Consider the following 21814-nt stretch of genomic DNA (forward strand, 5'->3'; position numbering starts at 1 on the left):
AGTTTGTTATGATCCACACAGTCAAATGCCTTTGCATAGTCAATGAAACACAGATAGACATTCCTCTGGTATTCCCTGCTTTCAGCTAAGATACACACACACACACACACACACACACACACACACACACACACACACACACACATATATATATATATATATATATACAAAATTCTGCTTCCAAACGAAAAGAAAACAAGTAAATGGGAGATGTTTAACATGATTAATTTAAAAAAATAACACTAAATTGCATACCTGAAAAATACTGCATTGGTAAATATCAGGTTAATTTTTCTTATAGTAATAAATAAGAAATAAATAAAGCTATATTTACAGTGAAACATATTTTCAGTGAAATGTTGCTAGTAATTAGAAGAGTAGTGTCAATATCCATTGTTCATGGTTTATCACTTCAGAATTCTTGAAAGAAATGTTTTAATCTTCTGCTATATCACTTACCTTCTTGAACTCCATACACGATTTTGAGTGTTTGCTAGGTTGAATGTTGTACAGCACAATACCTGTGTTCTGTTCTCTAGGAAAAACAACCCAAGCAGATTAGTGTAGAGTCACAAAAGAAGTAGATAGGCATTGTCTTTCTTTGGACAGTTGAGAGGTCCCGTGTACACTACAGGACTGAACCATCTAAGAAGAATTCTAAAAGCCTAGAAAGTTATCTTTGTCCTACCTACTCATTGCTTCTGTTAAGGTCACCCTGTCTTGTGGTCAGTTCTTAGACTTTTCCCCACTTCATGGTGCTCTATACTTAGGCCAGCATAAAGCTGGCCCAGTGAAAAATAGAAATGAGCGTCAATCATGATTCCCATCCCCTTATTTCATGAACCCTTCCAGGCTCTAAAGGATGAAGATCTGCTAGCATTTTTTCCTACTTCCTGATGGTACTATAAAGATGGGGCTACTTTATCAGTTCCTCTTCCACACCCCACAGGCTCCCCCCACATTCCTGCCCCCGCTGGCCACTGGTACACCTTTGGGACAATGAAGAGTAACTTATGAGTCTAGTTTTTGAACCAGATTAATGTGCATGGCACAATCTGACTAGAATAAGATGTACGTCAAACAGAACGTCTCTTTAGGCTCTGAAGAGAACAGGGACCATTTTGTGCTCAGAAAAAAAAAGTGAGAACTTATAAAATAACAGAAGGGGATATTTGGAAAGCTTTATTGACTCCCCATGCCTACATAGATATTTTCTCATCCAAGAGAAATTCAGGGACACCAAGGCAAAATCCTAATACAGACACATTCCCTTTTTCTTTCAGTGTCCATGACATTTCTTTATCAATTCACTGTGTACAGCTTAAGGGAAAGACACAGAGGTAACATTTTAAAATCACTGTTCTAATGTCTTTGAAATCAGGAAGCATCTTATAATTACAGAGCTTTGCAAGCATAATGGCAGCCTCCAGATGGCACACATGGTTAAGTACTTGACTGCTAGTCCTAGCCCAAAGGTCAGTGGTTCGAGGCACCTTGGAAGGCAGGATTTCCTTTGGCTTGCTCAGCCCATGTGGAGGTGCCGTGAATCAGAAGAATGGACATTACAGCAACTAACAGTGACAGCAACAAGCATGGCAAGCTTTATTGTGATGCACAGAAATCCTCAGTGTCTTGACTTGAAGGGCTCTTTGGTAAGTCCAATAACACAGTGTATATCTATAAAGGGGGCTCAAGGAAGTATGGTAAATTCAAGGTCCTGTTTTTCCTCTATAAGTAGACATATACCCCCTTCTCCACCTGCCTTGACTGTTGAAAAGCTTTTTATCTTTTCCGTTAAGTCTCAAGCTGACCATTTTATGTCTGTTCTACAGATCCAGAATTCTGAGTAAATATTCACAAAAATAACAATTAAAAAATACCCAAAGGAATTCATATTCGATGAATGAAGAGAAAGGTTGGTGGGCAAGGGATAAAGGATGGACTTGGATTCCTCTTATTATTGTGTCCAAAATAATGATTTTGCTCTTCCCTTTATGCCCAGTCCTGTCCCTCCATTCTGCTTCTTGTCTTCTCTCACTAAATATGTCCCATGAGAGAGACATTTTTTTGGTACAGCATGCATTTAGAGCATTTAGCAAGGACTTGGCACAGAATGGTACTCAGACTCGCTTGGCCTAGCAGTACATAAAAAAAACAAAACAAAAAACCACCCAGAACATCCCATCCAGATTCTTTCTTCCTAAAAAGTGCCATATATTCAGAGAATATTGAGCCAGGCAGTAAGAACAATGACAGAACTGTGCTGTGTGGGGATTTGAGAAGCTGATCTTTCTGAAGTTTAGGTTGAGCTCCTTAACCTTTGTGTCACTCAGAGATTCCAGGGACAACTGCATAAATGCCTCAAGATACAACTTCATGCTGATTGTCCTCTTCCAGAAATTTTAAGTGAGTACAAACAGACACACAGCCAGCTAGTGAATTCTGACTCATAACAACTCCACGGAGCAAGTTGGAACTTCTAGGGCTTCTCGGGCTATAATCTTGGAAGCAGACAGCCACAGCCACATTTTCCTTGTGAGGAGCACATGATGAGTTTGAAGTGCCAAGATGATGCGCTGCCAACCCAAAGACATGTGGGTCAAATCCACTAGCTGTTTCAAAAGAGAAAGGTGTGCAATCTCCAATTTGCTGCCTCTAAAAATTCACTGAAGGGTCAACTATGTGTTGATTCTGACCGATGACACATAACAACAACTCAACAGAGTTTGGTTAGGAGCTTAGGACTTACTCACTACGTCACCAAGATTTCTTCAAGCACTCAGGTGTTACCTTATTCCAGAGGGTAAAGATGGTGCTTCATCTGAATCTACACACATTTAAATCCTTCTGTAATTTTGTTATTGTGTGCTGGAGAGTCAGAAGTGACTGTTAATCTTATGAGAGGGAACTGCCTTTATTTTTTATTAAGGGTCATAAAGCAAGACCCTGGGAGGAGAATTAATGATGGAACATGCTTGGAAATTATGGGGCTTCGAGATAACCCATGTTTCCCTTCTCGATCTGGATGAATGCCAATCTTTAGACAGGTCAGGTTTCCACGTAACTACAAGTAATAATTCACTCCCCCTCACCAAGAATTAAATTAAAATCTCATATCTAATCAGACAGTGAAAAGAATTTTTCCTTTCTTCCTGAATATTTAAGAGGAGGGGAAGCCATTTAAAGAAATGAATTACTACAAATCAACAAGCTGAATAACATATTGAGTACCAAACAGATTCTTTTAGAAATCCTACTCACTGTAACTTGAAGTAATCATTGGCTGCTTCGTAATTTACAGACTGAAACAAATCTATTACCTAGAAAAGAAAATAAGAGTTTATGTAAAGCAGGAAAATAGAATAGGGATGGACGTTAGTAGCCTATCATTTTTTGTGACCCCACACACTCCTTAGAATTTGTGTAACTATTGATCACTCAGAATCAAGTTTTCATGGGACACGATGTATACTTTCAAGACATTAACATTTTCCTTTGGTTTATCAATAAGGAACTGCGCTGCAATCCCACAGGCATGCAGTTCAAATCCACCAACTCCAAGGGAGAAAGATGGGCGATCTCCTCCCGCACAATTAAACCGACTCTGAAAATTAACTTGGAGGGTCATATATTGAAGGTACACAACAACCAAAAGAACAAGGAAAAAAACCACGATTAATACTTTCCTTTGGTTTATTTTTTATTTCAGAAAATACAATTAGTAGAGTATAGTTTATTACATTTTATTAGTTTTCTCCTTAATTTTATGCCATCATTATGCTAGGAGAGACTAGTCCTTAGAAAGGACATCATGCTGGGGAGGGTCAGCCAAAGAGCCAGAGAGCCTCCCCCAGGTGGACTGACAGGGTGACTGCTGCAGTGGGCTCTAGTGTGTCAGGAAGTGTGAGGACGGCGCAGGGCAGGACAGGCTTAGATCTGTTCATGGGGCTGCTCTGAGTTGCCGCTGACTTGACGGCACCTAACAAGAACAATAAATTTTCATTTCAATATTTTTATCCTTAATCTTAACTCATCTACTAAATTTAGCACACTTGTTTCACTCGTTTTATAATACTCTGATGTATGAGCTTTTCGTTTCTTCCTTGAGATTTGGAAACTATTACAGACATCGTATTATCTGTCATTTCACCCCCTCAATGATTCAATTTTGCTTATTTTCCAGGATTTTTTCCTGGTTATAAGAAGGAATGAATGTTCATTACAGAAAACAGTAGGAAGAACAAAGAAAGAAAAGTCATTTGTATCCTCCACTTGTCTGTCATTTTTGAGACTATGGGGAATTATTTGCCTAAACCTCTCCTTTGTAATTTTTTAAGTAAGTAAAGTTTTTGGTAAATGTCAAACCAAATATCCTGGACTCATTTCTATAGAGATGGTCTCAACTCATGGTGCTGTCCTGTGTTACAGAGTAGAAGCTGTTAGGCAGGATCTCTTGTTACAGTCTTGTTATGCTGTTATGCAGGACCTCTTGGTCCACATCTTTACAGAATATTATTTCTAGGCTTTTCTTGCTTGGTGCCATTAGTCGGGCTTGAATAGCTTACCTTTCAGTTAGTGGTTGAGTCCAAATGGTTTGCACCACCCCTAGAAATAATGTGCCCATGTAATATACTTATTATGTACCAAGTATTCCTGTAAGTTTACATATGTTAGCTGAATTAGAGTCACATGCTACTTAATGTTTACTATATATACTTTGTGATACAGGAGGTTATGCAATATGAGTAGTGTAAAGAAATTGAGATTGTTAACAGCTTTAGTTTTCTTGGCTCTGCAATTAACACTCTTTGCACCAGCAAAAGAGACAAATTACATTGGGGAAAGTCAGCTTTCAGGGACCTCTCCAGAGTACTGAAGAGTAACGATGTCAGACTGGAGACTAAGGTGTGCTTGATGTGGGCCATAGTCTTCACAATTGCTTGCTATGTGTCAGAGAGCTGGACAATGACTAGGGATGACAGAAAAAGTATCAATGCCTTTGAGCTGTGGTGCTGGAGAAGAATGTTGAATATACCATGTGCTGCCAACAGAACAAACAGATTTGGCTTAGAGAGGGTGAAGCCAGCCTGTTCCTTGGAGACAAGGATTCTGAGGCTTTGACATACTCTGGGCATGTTTCAAGGAAGGACCAGTCCTTGGAGAGGAACATCATGCTTGGAAGGATGGTGTGATGGAGAAAGAGAGGGAGACCATTGATGAGATAGATTGATTCAGTGACTGGGGTAGTGAGGGTAGGTATGTCAGAGGCAGTAAAGCTGGCATAGGATATACAGCAGGTTTCAGAGCTATTGAACATAGGTAGGGTTGCTGTGAGTTGCAAGTGACTCAATGGCACATAACAATAACAACAGCAACATGTTGTTGTTGTTGTGCACCAGCAAGTTTGACCCAACTCATAGCTGACCCTTCAGCAGGTCTGCAGAGGCAGTAAATCACACAGGAGGAGCTTGCTCAGCTTTCTTGCAAGGAGCAGCTGGCAGATTTGAACTATACGCGTTTGGGTTGGCACACAAATCCTCACCACTAAGCCACCAGTGGGTGTGGTATGAGCATGCCTAAATTTGGAACAATAGCATTTACTGATTTCCTGCCATTGTGTAGCTTTACCCTCAAATCAATACTTTCCCTTTGCCTCCTGTTGCTATTACTAGCTTTGCAGCTTGCAGAAGATATGAAGCAGTGGAAGGTATGCTGCACCTTATGGTTGTTTTTGAAAGGAAGTTGAGCATGATGTCAGAGCACTTAAGAGACACGATAGACAACAACAGCCTATAATTAAAGCATATGCTGCTACTTGGTAAGCTTTTGACTTGTGCATAGGAAAAGTTCACATTAAAATAATGACAGAAAGTACAGTACTGAGCATACATATCAATACCATCAGCATTTGTCAATGCTTATTAATATATATGTATTATGGGTTATTTATGCACTATGCTAGCAGCTCAAACACTTTGTATGCAAGAGATATGAGACATTCATGCTGCAGTTGGCAAAAGGTCATGCTTCCTCTCTATCTGGCTATATCCCTACATGCTGTCTCTATCTGAGATTTCTAAAGTCTATTATAAGCTTTTGGAAGCAGGAGTGGCATCCACTTCCATAATAGCTTGCCTCCGGAAACCCTATGAACCTGGAGAGAGGATGAAAGAAACCCAAGTGTTGGGGACTCTCCTTCATAGGATCGCTATGAGTCGCCTGCGACTCAACAGCACTTAAGGATGACGACGATTATAAGTTTGCGGGACCATGGATGTTTATGTGGTTAGATGTTGTCTGAATACGTATTATGTGGCTCAGGATTGTAATCCTCATAACCTTATGAAGTTGTTGTTAGGCACGGTCAAGTTAAAACTGACTCGTAGCTGACCCTCCAGCAGGTTTTCAAAGGCAGTAAATCACACGAGAGGAGAATGCCAGTCTTCCCAAGGAACAGCTGGTGGATTTGAACCATGTGCCTTTGGGTTGGCAATGCAGTTCTTTACCACTAAGCCACTTGGTACTCCAATTATTATCAACCTCAACATAGAGATGAGGTAAATGATCCATAGCAACCCTATGAACAATGGCTCTGAAATCTGCCTATCCTGAGCCAATCTCACTGTCTCTGACACACCTAGCTGCATAACCCCAGTTACTGTATCAATCCAACTCACCCAGCGGTTTCCTCTCCTGCACTGTCCCTCCACCCTTCTGAGCATGATGTCCTTTTCCAAGGATTGGTCCCTCCTGGCCATGTGCCCAAAGCATGTGAGATGGAGCTTCAAAATCCTAGCCTTCAGAGAGCACCCTGGTTTCACCCTCTTAAGGACAGACCTGTTAGTTCTCTTTGCAGCTCATTGTATGTTCAACACTCTTCTCCAGCACCAAAACTCAAAGGCATTGATTCTTCCTCTGTCATCCTTAGTCATTGTCCAGCTCTCTGATACATAACAAGTATTTGCAAAGACCATGGCCTGGGTTAGGGGCACCTTAGTCTCTATACTGACATCTTTGCACTTCAGCACTCTGGAGAGGTCATAGCCAACACACAACTGACTCATCATTAGGTTGTGAGAGGCAATAAACCACACGGGGAAGAGATTGTCCATCTTCCTCCCAAGGAACAGCTGGAGAATTTGAACCTCATGCCTTTGGGTTGGCAGCACAACTCCTTACTGCTAGCACTACCTTTTTCGTTAGTAGCCAAATGTAAACCATTTAACACCATGTAGAAGTCAACAATACATTCACCAATCAAGAAGATTAGAGAAAAATATCTATTTTAATAGAGCAAAGAAATCTTTTTATTGAAAGTAAAAATTTTGACTCCAGGATTAGTTAATTAACATATTGTTGAGAATTTTCATGCTCTTTTGCATCTCTAAGTTTAGTTAAATTTTGAAGGGAAATTCACTTAAAAAAAGGATACTGTTACCCACACATATGTATATATGTAAATTAGATGAGGAACCTTTTAAAACATTAACTTACCACAGTTTTACTGCATTGTCCCGAGATAAGTTGATAGTTAAGTGTCATTTTATCTTCTATTATTTTTGGACCATAGGATTCCAAAACAATATCTACGCCAGTACTTTGAGGATAGAGAACTTGAGCCCAAAATAATAGCTTGTCGTTCTTGTCCAAAAAGTAAAAAACATTTAAAAGACTATTATGAAATGCAAGGAAGGGGCATTTTTCATTTGTTTGGAAAAATAAACTTTGTACTTCCAGTCTTAAAGGGTATGGCTGTATGTCCAGCCTTTCATTTTTTAAAATATATATGAAATACAATTTGCCAGATACAGTCAAGCCTAAGAATGCTTTCAAGGTCTTATTTGCCCATGGATGTAGCTGTATTGCATCTTTAATATTGCTCTTAGAATAAAACATTACATTGTTTTTCATTTTTATCACAATATTTCCAAAATTATCTGGAAGAGAAGAGAAAAGCTTATGTTAGTCTAAGTAACCATAAATCTGTTATCACATTTAAGCATGCAGATGATGCAATCTTGCTCACTGAAACTGAGGAGGACCTGAAGCATCTGCTGCAGAATGCCAAGGTCTGCAGTCTTCAAAACAGGTTGAAGCTCAACACCAAGAAAACAGAAATTCTCACCACTGGACCAGTTGTCAGCACCATGATAGATGGAGAAGAGATTGTAACAATTTCAGCTTGCTTGGGTTCACAGTAAACACTCTTGGAACCAGCAGCCAGGAAATCAAAAGACTAATTAGATTAGGAAAATCTACTCTCAGGGACCTCTCCAGAGCGCTGAAGAGCAAGGATGTCAGTATAGAGATTAAGGTGCATCTAATCCAGGCCATGGTCTTTGCAATTACTTGTTATGCATCAGATGGACAATTAATAAAGATGATAGAAGAAGCGATGCCTTAAAGTTGTGGTGCTGAAGAAGAGTATTGAACGTATCATGGACTGCTAAGAGAATAAACAGGTCTGTCCTGGAGAGGGTGAAACCAAGTTGTTCTCTGAAAGGAAGGATTTTAAAGCTCTGTCTCATATACTTTGGACATGTGGCCAGGAGGGACCAGTCTTTGGAGAAGAGCATCATGGCTGGAAAGGGTGGAAGGACAGCACAGAAGAGGAAATCTCTGGATGAGATGGATTGACACAGTGACTAGGGTAATAGGGCAGGTATGTAGCTCAGGATAGGACAAAGTTCAGAACTATTGTACATAGGGTTGCTAGGAGTCACAGGAAGCTCAGCAGCGCACTCTAACAACAAAACAACCACAACAACAACAACCCCCAAAGTAATTTCTTTCATAACTTTGTATACATGACAAGAATAGTTTTCTTAGAAAGCACTTCCATGTATAAATAAGAATAGTTAAAAAGAATGACCTCCCTTCTCTGGCCCACTCACTCATTGCCATTAAGTTGCCAGTTTATAGTTGGCCCTCCACTGGAGTGTTGTAAATGATGAGAGAGGAGATTGTTCATCTTTACCCTGCATAGTTAGGGGCTAGTGGATTTGAACTGCTAGAGAGGTGTCAACTTTGGGTTAGCAGTGCAACTCCCTACAGACTACACCATCAGAGCAGACAAAAATTCAATTTTATCTCAAAAGAATATCCTGATTAAGCTTAGAGGGCAAGTCTTTCTCTCTTTCTTAAATAAAATTTTTATTTTATACTCATTTACTTACGAAGTTCATATACCTTGTTTCTCACACTGGATCTTTCCCATTTCCTTTATCCAGAGGATAAGTCTCTTAATGCCTTTAGTTTTACTTCCATATCTGTAAAATGACCTGTTGTACTAGTTCATTTCAGAGCTTTCTTTCCTCACAGAAAGCTCTATGCATAAAACTTCTAGGGTAAACCTTCTTTACTAAAACACATAAAAAATAAAAAAAAATAAAATCCAACAAATGATTTGCTGAAAGGAGGAAGTTGAATTCATGGAGAGTGTGGTGCTTAAATGCCTCTTCTTTTTGTGTACCATTGAGTTGAAATGGACCCATAGTTGACCCTCCAGCTTTCAGAGGCTGTAAATTGCATGGGAGGAGATTGCCTATCCTTCTTCAGTGGAACAACTGGTAGATTTGAAACAGTACCTTTGCGTTGGGAGTGGCCATCTAACATGTCCCATTGTAGTAGGGAGTCAGGGAGGACTTCCTGGAGGAGGTGACATCTCAATTTAGCCTTTTATGTTTGGTGCATGAATAAATAACTGCCGTTTTCACAAATTAGGGATTGAAGTCTAAAAAAACTTACCTAAAAAAGAAATCTACGCAGGAACTCACAAGATGGAATGGGAGAAAGCTCTCACTGTATGACATAATAAAACATAGCTCCAGGGTGGAAACAATCAAATGATTGTCCATCAACAGGTGAATGGATAAAAAAAAGACTGCAGGCATTCAATGAATGGGATATTACTGAGCCATAAAGACAGTGAAATTCTAATTATTGCTTAGGAAGCAATGAGTTTCTGTGATAGAAAATCTGGAAATAGATATCAGTGAAGGTTGCACACCTGATTGTTGTAATTGGTGCCCTTGAATTGTACATATGAGATGATGAATTTTTAAGTTTTGTAATACCTCTATTTTTAGAATAATAACAAAGATAATTTTTTAAAATTGCCAACTAACACACAGATTATGATGGTACATAAAGTTGAAAATATCAAAACCCGAAACTATATAAATATAGGGATATACGTGCATAAAATGCAATATTCAGAGCCTCTTCTTGGTCTTTTTTCCTCTGTCTTTGTAATGACCTATGTGGTTTATATACAATTTTAGAAAGTTATTATCTCTTGGAAAAAGGGGAGGTGAATTGGGGAGAGGTACAAAGCTGTCTTTGTATCTCTTAGCAGTTTTAAGAATTCTAAAGGAGAATGGTTTGTGTTATTTACTCTTTGTTAAATTTGTGTATTAGGAGGACATTTATTTTCTGTATGTTTTACATCTGAGATATTTCACAGCTGAAAATCAAAACATATGCATCCTATTTACCTGAATCCTAATCTCATTTTCCTTCTTTCCCTCTACCAAATAGAAGACAAAGACCCCTTCTGGATCCAGGCTACACTAGTTTATGGTGTCTCACTGTATTAGGGGATTAAAATGGAAATAATCAAGAAAATACAGAGCTAGTGCAGATAGACTACTAGAATAGCTTAGAAATAGAACCCTCACAGCTAATGTGAGGAACTACCTCTTCCAATTTCCAAAACATCACTATCCCAAACAGAAACTCTGTACTCATTAAGCAACGCCTTAGGCTCCATCTCTATAGATGCAAATCCAGTGAATTCTACCTATGTATGTATCTCTCTGCCTGCCTACCCTACCTAAAAACAGAGATAGAGACAGACGAAGAGACAAAGATTTAAGGAAATGTTTCATGCACTTGTAGAGGTCATCAGGTCCTTAGGTTAGACTTCAGGAGAAAGATAGGTTGACACTGAACCATTTCAGGAAGTAGCAGATGATTAAGAATCAGTGGTTACTGAAGGAAGAAGTCAAATCTACCTTGAGAGTATTGGCAAACAATAAGGTTCCAGAAACTGACAGAATATCAATTGAAGCACTTCAGGAAACAGACATATCCCTGGATGTGTTCACTGGTCTATGCCAAGAAGACAGATAATCAAATGGAAGAGATAAAAGAGAAAAGAGAAAAAAGGTGATCTAATAAAAAGCAGAAATTATTGTACAATGTCATTAATATAACGTGTAAGTGAAATTTTGCTGAAGAATATGAAAATACATCTCAAGCAGGACATTGACTGGTAATTGTCAGAAATTTAAGTTGAATTCAGAAGTCTGTGGAACTAGGCATATTATTGCTGATATCAGATGGGTCTTAGCTAAAAGCAGGGATTATCAAGGAAGATGCCTGTGTTTTATTTACTACTTAAAGACATTTGCCTGTGTGGATTAAAATGAATAATAACATTAAGAAGAATGCAAATCACAGGACACTTAATTGTGCTTATGTGGAACTTGTACATAGACCAAGAAGCACTTGTTCAAATGGAACAAATGAGAGGATATTGCATAGTTTAAAATTAAGAAAGGTGTACATCAGGATTATATACTTTCATTATACTTTTAACTATACCTGTTCAATCTGTGTTGCGCAAAATATCTGAGAAGCTGAACAATACGAAGATGAATGTGACATCAGAAGTGGCAGAAGACTCATCAACAATCCCTATTATGTAGATGACACTATGTGGAAAGTGAAGAGGACTTGAAGGACTTACTGAAGAAGATCAAAGACTACAGTCTTCAATACAGTTTTCACTCCAACATCAGTAAAACAAAAATCCTCACAACTGGATGAATAGGCAACATTACAATAAATGGAGAAAAGACTGTATTTGACAATGATTTCAATTTACTTGAATCCACACACAATATATGCTGTCAAGTTGCCTGCAACTCATAGTGACCCTATGTACAACAGCCCTGAAGCCTGCCCTGTCCTGAGCCAGTCTCACTGACTCTGAGATACTTAACCTTATTGCCCCAGTTATTGTATCAATTCATCTCATCTGGGATCTTCCTCTCCCACGCTGTTCCTCCACCCTTCCAACCATGATGGTCTCCAATAATCGGTCCCTCCTGGCAACAAGCCCAAAATATATGAGATAGAGTTTCAGAATCCTAGCTTCCAAGGAGAAATTTCGTTCACCCTTTCCAAGACAGGCTTGTTTTCTTAGTGGTCCATGGTATGTTCAAGACTCTTCCCCAGCATCACAACTCAAAGGCATTGATTCTTCTTCTGTCATCCTTAGTCATTGTCCAGCTCTCTGATGCATAACAAGTAATTGGGAAGACCATGGCCTAGATTAGGCACACCTTAGTCTCTAGACTGTTACAATTGCTTTTCAGTACTCTGGAGAGGTCCCCGACAGCAGATTTTTCCCAGTGACATTTGTCTTTTGATTTGCTGACTGCTGGTGCCAAAAGTGTTGTGTAGGTGAGCAAGCTGTAGCTGTTAACAACCTCAATCTCTTCTCCATCTATTATGGTGCTGCCAATTGACCCAGTGGCGAGACTCTTTGTCTTCTTGATGTTGAGCTTCAATCCATATTGAAGACTATAGTCCTTGACCTTCTGCTGCCAACTCCTCAGGTCCTCCTCAGGTTCAGTAAACAAGGTTGTGTCATTTGCATAACATAGGTTGTTGATAGTTCCTCTTCTATTCCTGAAGGTGGCTTCATCCTCATAAAACACAACCTCCCAAATGATTTGTTCTGCATATAGATTGAAAACACATGGAGACAGGATGCATGCCTGACACACCACTTTTCTGATCTGGAACCATGCAGTGTTTTCTAGCTCTATTCTGAGGATTGCTTCCTGGTCCAAGTAGAAGTTTCACATAAGAATAATCAAGTGCTCTGGGAATTCCATTCTCCTCAAAGTTAGCCACATTTTGTTGTGTTCTACAGAGTTAAATGTCTTTGTATAATCAATGAAACAGATATTCCTGTGGTAGACTTTGCTTTTCTGCAAAGATCCATCTGACACTGGTGATAATGTCTCTGGTGCCACAACCTCTTCTAAACCCAGCTTGTATTTTTGGTAGTTCTCTGTCAATGTACTGTTGCAGTTGGGGTTTTTTTCATACTCTTCAGCAGAATTTTGCTTGCGTGTGATATGAGTGATATTATTTTATAATTTCCATACTCTGTTGGGTCACCTTTTTTTTTTAATGGAATTATATATGGATCTCTTCCAGGCAATTGGCCAGGTGGTTGTCCTTCAGATTTCTTGGCACAACCTAATGAGCATATCCAGAGCAGCATCTGTTTGTTGACATTTGTTGATTGGTATTCCACCAATTCCTGGGGCTTTTTCTTTGCCAAGTCTTTCAGAGCTGCCTGAACTTCCTCCTTCATCACCATACCTTCTTGATCATCTATTGTTTAATGAAATTCTTCTGTGTCAGCCAATTCCTTTTGGGTACAGTGACTGTATACTCCTTCCATCTTCTTTTAATGCTTCCTGGATCATTCAATGTTCTGCCTATAACATCCTTAAGTATTGCAACTCATGACTTGAATTTGTTCTTTAGTTCCTTAAGCATAAGAAATGCCAAGCGAGTTTGGCCCTTTTGGTTTTCTGGTTCCAGCTCCTTGAACATTTTATTATTATACTTTGCTTTGTCTTCCCGATCTGTCCTTTGAAATCTTCTATTCAGCTCCTTAACCTCTTGACTTCTTCCCTTTGCTTTGGCTTGTCGACACTCTAGTGCAATATTCAGAGTCTCTTCTGACATCAATTTAGGTCTTTTTTTCTTTCTCTTTGCAATGACCTTTTGCATTCTTCATGGATGATATTGTTGATATCTTCCCACAGCTCATCTGGTCCTCATTCAAAGCCTCAAACCTGTTTCTGATTTGGCTTTTAAATTCAAGGGAGATAGACTCAAGATGACATTTTGATGCCCATGGATAAGATTTGACCTTCTTTAGCTTTAATTTGAACTTACCTATAAGTAAGTTAATGAGTAGTTGATGGTCTGCTCCACAATCAGCATCTGACCTCCTTTTCACTGTGGATATTGAACTTCTCCAATGACTCCTTCCACAGATGTAATCAATCTGATTTCTGTGCATCCCATCAGTTGAAAGCCATGTGCATAGCCTACATTTATGTCTCTTTTAAAAGGATTTGCAATGAATAAATCATTGATTGTTCAGAATTCTATCATTCTATCCCCAGCCTCATTTCTGTCACCAACTGTTTTCCAACTACTGCTCCTTCTCCCTGGTTCCCAACTTTTGCATTCCAGTCACCCATTATTATTATTAATGCATCTTGGTTACATATTAGATTGATTTTTATTTTACTGCAACAGGTGATATAAGTCATCTATGTCCTCCCTTTTGGCTCTGGTTGTTTGTTTTTGTTGTTGTTATGTGCTGTTGACTAATAGTGACCTTACGTACAACGACTCTGAACCCTGCTCTATCTTCAGCTAACTTCATTGTTTCCAACACACCTACCCTCATTACCCCAGTCACTGATTCAACTCATACAGGTTCTACTATAATAGGGTACTATAATAGGATGCTTTAGTGGCCTATTAGATAAGGAGTTGCCCTACCAACTTAAAGGTAGACAGTTTGAACTTCCAGCTGGTCCTCAGGAGAAAGATAATATCCTTTTGTGTGATTTACTGCCTCTGAAATCTGCTGGAGCTCCAGCTATGAGTTGATTCTGTCTCAGCAGCACATAACAACAACAATTATATCCCAGTAGTTATTAGATAAATACATATGGCTATTTATCTATATAATAACTACCTTAGCAGATGTGAACTAATGTCTTATTCTGACATGTTTCCCCAAACACTAATGCAGTATTGCACATCTTGCCATGTGCTTGTTGTCTTCTTTCCATTCCACATTTTCTTACCTAGGGAGTTCTGGTGGCTTAGTGGTGAGGATCTGTACCACCAACCTAAACACACACAGTTCAAATCCACCAGCTGCTCTGCAGGAGAAAGATGTACAATCCCCTGTGTGATTTACAGCCTCTGAAAACTCACTGGAAGGTCAGCTCTGAGTTCATCCTGATTCAACAGCACATACCAAGGTGTTATCATCTAAAGATTTAGATGTGTATTTGTTTATTAATGATATTTCCTCTTTGGATGGACTAGAACTTGCAATTCTTTCAGCAATAGCCATTCAGAGATTTCTCAGATCAAGACTAAATACTATTAACTAAAGATTTACCATTTGGCAAGCACTTATAGAAGCATTTTCTGTGAATTTTTTTTCCAGTCAACCCAACAGTGCTGTATTAAGAGAGGAGAAGAAGATGGAGAGGTTAAATAATCTGTTTACAGATTTAAACGCAGGTCTGTCCACCTGCTCAGTCTGCACCTCCCACACTGAAGATGCACACTGACCCACGTAGTCAGCTCCTGTGGGCTGACCAAAACCAGACAGGACAAGAACTTCTTCAGCTTGGTACTTTGCTCTGTGGGACAATTATTCAAGTTAGGTGCATTTCAATGAAAGCATAATATAATCATTTCTTTAAAATTGTTACATCTTCAGAATGAGGTTATTGATTATGAAATCTAGAATAGTTTTCTTTTTGGCAGAACGAGAATACCTCACCTAAAAAGACATCGTGTATAGTGCTATTCTGTGATAATCTTGATAGATTTCCGTTTTGTGTAGGTGTTTGTAAAACTCCAGAAACTGTGAAGTTGTGATAACTGTAATAGATCCTGTGTTGGTCCCATAATAGAAATTCTGGAAATGCTGAATACAAAAAGCGTGAAACTAAGACGCTGTCACTAGGGACATTTAAGACAAAGTCTTGTTGTGTCCACTGTTTGGTATCTTCATTATGTATAATCAGGTAAATATCTTTGCCTGAAGTGCGTGTAGTGTAGTAACTGAAAAATACAGCAAGTTCCAAAGGATGCACCGTATACTCAACGGTGTGTATAGTTAGAGTACCAGCTGATGACAGGGAGAGAAGATGCTTCAGTTTTACAGTTGTCATTATCCTTCTAAATTTAAACAAAGCATGAGGATCTTCTGCTTTTCTGGTGCCAGGTGGATAATAATGCCCTAGGAAAACAGAATTTTTTGTCCAGACTGCCACACTGCTTCTTTTTCCTGAAAACTGTGACAGAATAGAAAAGAATTAGAAAGATCTATAATTTCTGTCTTCCAATTGGCTACATTTTGACACAAGAAAGTTGCAACTACTAAAGTCTAAATTTGCTTCGGCATACTTCTTTTTTTAAAAAAAATATTTTTATCCTATACAAAATGCATATATATACTGTGATTCATTCATATACATCGTGTTTCACACATTCCGTCATTCACATTGTGTTTCATACCATTATTCCCATTCACTGTGGTTTATAAAATCAATCACCATCAATCTGTATCCACTATCATCCCATCTTTTCAGATCCCCAATGGATCTTTCCTGATTCTTTCACTCCCTCCCTCCACCACTAAATTCTGTGACCCCATGATTTCCTCTCCTCCCCATCCTCAGCCCCTTGCTTCCTCCCCTTCCTCCTTTAGACTCTTGTCCACATCCTTGTTTTAACAGACACAGAAATAGTTATAAACGGAGAAATAAAATATTCCAGTAATTTTACTCTCAACTACAATATTATTGTCTCCTACATATTGATATCCATCAGTAGGAATAACAAATCAAAACACTTCTAAATTATCAAAGTTATCAGTGTTCATTTTCTGCTCTTTTGACCATGATGTTTACTAATGGTAATACATCAAATACTTCAAACATTAATAAGAATGTGTAACAATCCTCAAGGGAAAATAGAAACAATCATGTAAACAACCTATGTGGTAGACTGCAAAAATATCACAAGAATTTGCCATTCTTATAATCAAAACAAGCTCAATAAGAAAAGCATGAGTTTTGTTGGTTTGTTTGTTTTAGTCCATCAGAGGCCTAAAGAAATTAAATCCAGAAAATGGTGAGCATTCCACAGAAGTTGAACTAGAACTCATAGTATGTTGAGTTGACTATAACTCATAGCAACCTTATGAAAAACAGAGAACAGAATTTTGCTCTGTCCTGCTCCATTCTGGGTACCTCCACCAGACTCAGCCCATTGTTTAGTCATTGTGTCAATCCACCTCGTTGTGGACATTCCTCTCTTTCAATGGCCCTCTACTTTCCCCTAAATAATGTCTTTTTCAAAGACTGGTACTTACTAACAACACACCCAAAGTATGTGAGAAGAACTTTCGCCACTCTTGCCTCAAAGGAGCGCCCTGGTTACACTTCTTTCAAGGAAGATTTCCTTGCTCTTCTGGCAGTCTGCAATATAGTCCATACTCTTTGCCAACATCACAGTTCAAAGGCTTTAGTTCTCCTTAGGTTTTCCTTATACACTGTCCAACACTCAGATGCATATGAAGCAGTGGAAAACACCATGGCTTGGGTCAGGCACACATGTCTTTATACTGACATCCATGCTCTTTAGCAGTTTAAAGAAGTTTCTGATAACAGATTTGCCCAGAGCAACATATCTTTTGATTTCCTGACTTCCACTGCAATGGATGCAGATTGTGGATCCAAGTAAAAGAAAATCCTTGACAATTTCAATCTTTTCTCTATCATGATGCCTATTGGTCCAGTGGTGATTATTTCTGTTGTCTTGATGTCGAGGTGTAAGTCATATTGTACTGTCAAGTCAGAGCTGGCCCTCCAGCAAGTTTTCAGAGGCAGTTAATTGCATGAGAGGAGAATGCCCATCTTAGGGATTGCAGCACAGCTTCTTGGCAGTTGGCCATCAGAGCTGAAGACTATATTTTATCAATTTCTTCAGTTAGTGTTTTCAGTCTTCACTTCTCTAAGCAAGGTTGTGTCATCTTCATAGCACAGGTGGTTGATGAGTCTTCCACTAATCCTGATGTTACATGCTTGTTCATATAATCTAACCTCTTGAATTATTTGCTTACCATGCAGATTGAATCAATATGAAAAAAGGAACCATTTCAGGAAGTAGCATACAATCAAAAATCTACGCCACTGAGGAAAAAGTCCAAGCTGAAAACATCAAGGTCCATTGTATCAGTCAGAGTAAATGTACTACAAATAAGTCTACAGTTATTGATAAATCTTTCTTAGTAGGTTCAATTCACATGTTGCTGTTTGCCATCGAGTTGGAACCAACTCATCACAGCTGACCCTCCAGTGGGTTTTCAGAGGCAGTAAATCACATGGGAAGAGACTGCACATCCTTCTCCCTCAGAATAGGCTGGTGGATTTGAGCCATGTGCTTTTGGGATTGTAGTGCAGATGGAACAAAATGAAATCTTGTGGAACGGAAAGGTCCCTGTACACTAAATAATGACACAGTGCTAAAGAGTTGAAATACTGCTGAAGTAAAGGACAGTGAAGGCCTACTGCCGGCCTTTCCAGCTGGAGTCAAACTGCTTCTGATAAACTTTTGAAATCAATGGAGAAAGGAATTGGTTACATCAATAGCTGTCTATCTTTGGATTGCCAAGGCTGTAAATCAGTCATCTAGCTAGTTAGCGATCATATATTGGTTGTGTACAACATTTGTATACATTGTGTTTCACACTTTCCTTCATTGACGTTGTGTTTTATATAATCATTCCTATACATGGTATTTTATAAAATTAATTACCAATCAACTGTGTCCACCATGACTCCATATTTTCAGGTCTCAGCCAGATTCTTCCCATTTCCCTTACCCCTCACCCATCCACCCACCAAATTGTGTGACCTTTTCATATCTCACATCATCCTTCTGCTCCCACCCCTTCCTCCCTTGAACCCCCCACAGATGTTTTACTAGTTATCCTTCTATTTTTATAATAATGGTCTTATGCAGTATTTGTCCTTATGAGACAGAGTTAATTCACTCAGCGTAATGCCGTCCAGGCTCTCCCAAGTTAGTTAGTATTTTTCCAAATCATTGCTCCTGAGCACTGCGTAGTATTCCATTATGTCAATGTACTACAATTTCTCAATCCATTCGATTGTGGTTGGACATTTGGGCTGCTACTATGTTCTTGCTATTGGTGTACAGCTCTCTGTGTCTCAGTTCTAATTTTCTTAAGGTATATTCACAGCAGTCATACCAAGGCCATGTCTTAATGGGAGAAGATGATCATCTTTCTCCCATAAAGTGGCTGGTGAATTCAAACTGCCAAAGTTTTGGTTAGCAGTCCTCTATGTTATTGTTGATTGCCATCGAGTCAAGCATGACTCATAGCGACTCTATGAACAAAAGACCTAATGCCTTTTTATAACTCTCATCCTTTCTCTCCAAGTTCATAGAGTTTCCATAGACATGTGGTTTAGGAAATGGATGTCATTCCTGTTTCGAAGCTAGGGCTTTCAATAATATCTACAAGTGCATCATCCAGGGAAATTTTATATTTCTCCCAGTCTTGTAAATAAATAAAAACTTTTCAGGAAAATAATAACCATTTGTTATTTTAAAAATTCCACTCTCTGGTAGACATGCATCTGTTACAATGTCTTCATCATTGAAAATGCCTCGAAAGACTCTGATTATACAATGTAGATACACTATATTTAATATTCAGTATATGTTGTTGTTGTTGTTGTTGTTGTTAAGTGCCGTCGAGTCGCAGGCGACTCATAGCGACCGAAGAAGGAGAGTCCTCAACACTTGGATGTCTTTCATCCTCTCTCCAGGTTCATAGAGTTTCCAGGGCAAGCTATTACGGAAGTGGATGCCACTCCTGCTTCCAGGCTTGTTTTAATCGGGGAGCTCCACCCCAATCTCTGTCCGCATTGGTCCATATTGTATACCAAAGATTAACTTTGAAATGTACCATGTAAAAGTCAGTCAGAAAAGACCTCATTGCTTTTGATTTCACTTATATGAAATTTCCAGGATGGGCAAGTTCAGACAGAGTGAATATTATTGGGTGCCAGAGGCTGTGGGCAGGCAGAATGGGAGCAAGTGTTTCTGGGGGCAGCATTTCTTTTTGGGATGGCAAAATGTTCTGGATTTAAGATGGTGGTAACTGCTGCATTACTTTCTAGATATAGAAAACCCCACTAAATTGTGTACTTTAAGAAGGTGAATTTTATTATATGCAAATTTTTAAGGTAGGTTTAAAAATTATTAATAACATGATTAGGGAATCACATTCATCCATATTTCATAGGAAAGTCCAGATTAAGGAAAATCCTTTGAGACACTGTGTGATATGAAAATATTATCTCTATTTTTTACCTCATAAACAAATATTATCAACCATAAAACTGAATGTAAACCAAAATGAAATATGACAACTGAAAGAGCTAGTTTCAGCCTTAAATAAAATAACTGTGGCTCGGGTGGGGCACAGTGGAGGTTTTCTCCTAACAGCTTCTAATAGATTCTTGACTATGGTAAGGTAAATAAATGTTATGATATAGTATATATTTAGTTAAACTTTTACTAACCTTGAGCAAATAATTGCGCCAACACCATTTTCTGGATGTAATACCAAGAATTTCATCACTAGGAAGAGAAGAATTTTTTCCCAGTCTCACAAAGTCAGAAAAACTTTTCAGGTAAAGGATACCATTTATTAGAAAAAATATCATACCATCTGCCAGGCACACATCCGTTACACTGTGTCTTTCAGAATCACTTAGAATGCCTTGGGGCACTCTAACTTCTGTCCATGTACTGAATGAATCATTTGTTTGCAAAGTCTTAATTTCTGTAACCAGAACAAAAAAGGAAGGAGCACAATCAGCCCAGTCAGCCATTAACTCACTGCCAGCTGGGGAAGAGATGGGTAGGTCGTCAGGGACCAGAGGCATTGTCCTCAGTGGTCCACTCAGTAGAAACCGAAGATTGCCAATCAAGCACTCTTGAAAAGCCACATTGTTTCCTTTAATTTCCAATAGCTCATCTTCTGGAGGTACCGGTAGGACTATTTTCCAGATCCTAAAGAGGGGGTGGGGGAGGGGAAAGGGAATCTGATGATCTCGCTCTTCTGATAGGTGAGGTACATGGTACTGACATTAACTTTTGGTCATTATTATCCCAGGTATGCCCATAGCATTGGTAACCAAAGGCCCTAATTATCTTATGGTTCAAATCTACCAGCCCCTCCCCAATAGAAAGATGGAGAATTTCTTCTAGCAATAGTTTACAGCCTCAGAAATGGATGGAGGGTCACTATGCATGCATCAGAACTGACTGGACCACAGTGCTTTTGAGTTACAGTATGAAAGACAGTAAAAGTAGCCCTGTTAAAAAAGGCCATTAAAATGGACTGCGAACAGAGACACTGGAATTCAAATCCTCCAACCACTCTGTGAGAGGAAGATGAATAGTCCTCATTTAATAAACAAAGAACACTGCATTGAAACAGATGAGGGAAAGAACTGTTTGAAAGGGATACATGATTAAGTATTATTTGCATGACAACAGTCCAGAATAAGAGCTGCACAGTAAAGTGGTCTTGGGAGGGGGGAAGAAATTGTGCAATAATGAAAGGATCTTTTTTAAAATAATTTTAATGAACATTTACAGAGAATTTGGATTTCCGTTCATTCATTGCTGCACTTCTCTACCCGCCCAGCCCTCTCCCCCCACCCCAGCTCCCTCCTCTCTTTCAAAACTAAAAGAAAGACTCCCTCCCTTGCACACAATCCCCTCACACCCCTCCCACCGCCCCAAGTACAGTCCACTATGCAACCTTAATTGTGGACTCTTGTGATAACCATAATACCCTATCATACATCGCTTTTAAATTATTCACTCCCTCATCTGTTTCAGTGCAGTATAC

At 39.0% G+C, this 21814-nt stretch overlaps 1 protein-coding gene across 1 annotated transcript in view; it reads right to left on the reverse strand.

Annotated features, from left to right (window-relative positions):
- Window positions 1–21814, reverse strand: part of LOC102872647 (chromosome unknown open reading frame, human C1orf101) — an 86785-nt gene that overhangs the window by 56295 nt on the left and 8676 nt on the right. Inside the window, exons 3-7 of the mRNA XM_006898074.1 lie at window positions 20475–20967; window positions 15632–16148; window positions 7495–7937; window positions 3262–3320; window positions 460–535 (exon numbers count right to left, since the gene is read on the reverse strand). Of these exons, the coding sequence (XP_006898136.1) occupies window positions 460–535; window positions 3262–3320; window positions 7495–7937; window positions 15632–16148; window positions 20475–20967 (1588 nt within the window). The remainder of the gene's footprint in view (window positions 1–459; window positions 536–3261; window positions 3321–7494; window positions 7938–15631; window positions 16149–20474; window positions 20968–21814) is intronic.

Source organism: Elephantulus edwardii, unplaced genomic scaffold (genome assembly GCF_000299155.1).
Source record: "Elephantulus edwardii isolate Elephantulus edwardi_28Jun2011 unplaced genomic scaffold, EleEdw1.0 scaffold00219, whole genome shotgun sequence".
NCBI classification, from domain to species: domain Eukaryota; kingdom Metazoa; phylum Chordata; class Mammalia; order Macroscelidea; family Macroscelididae; genus Elephantulus; species Elephantulus edwardii.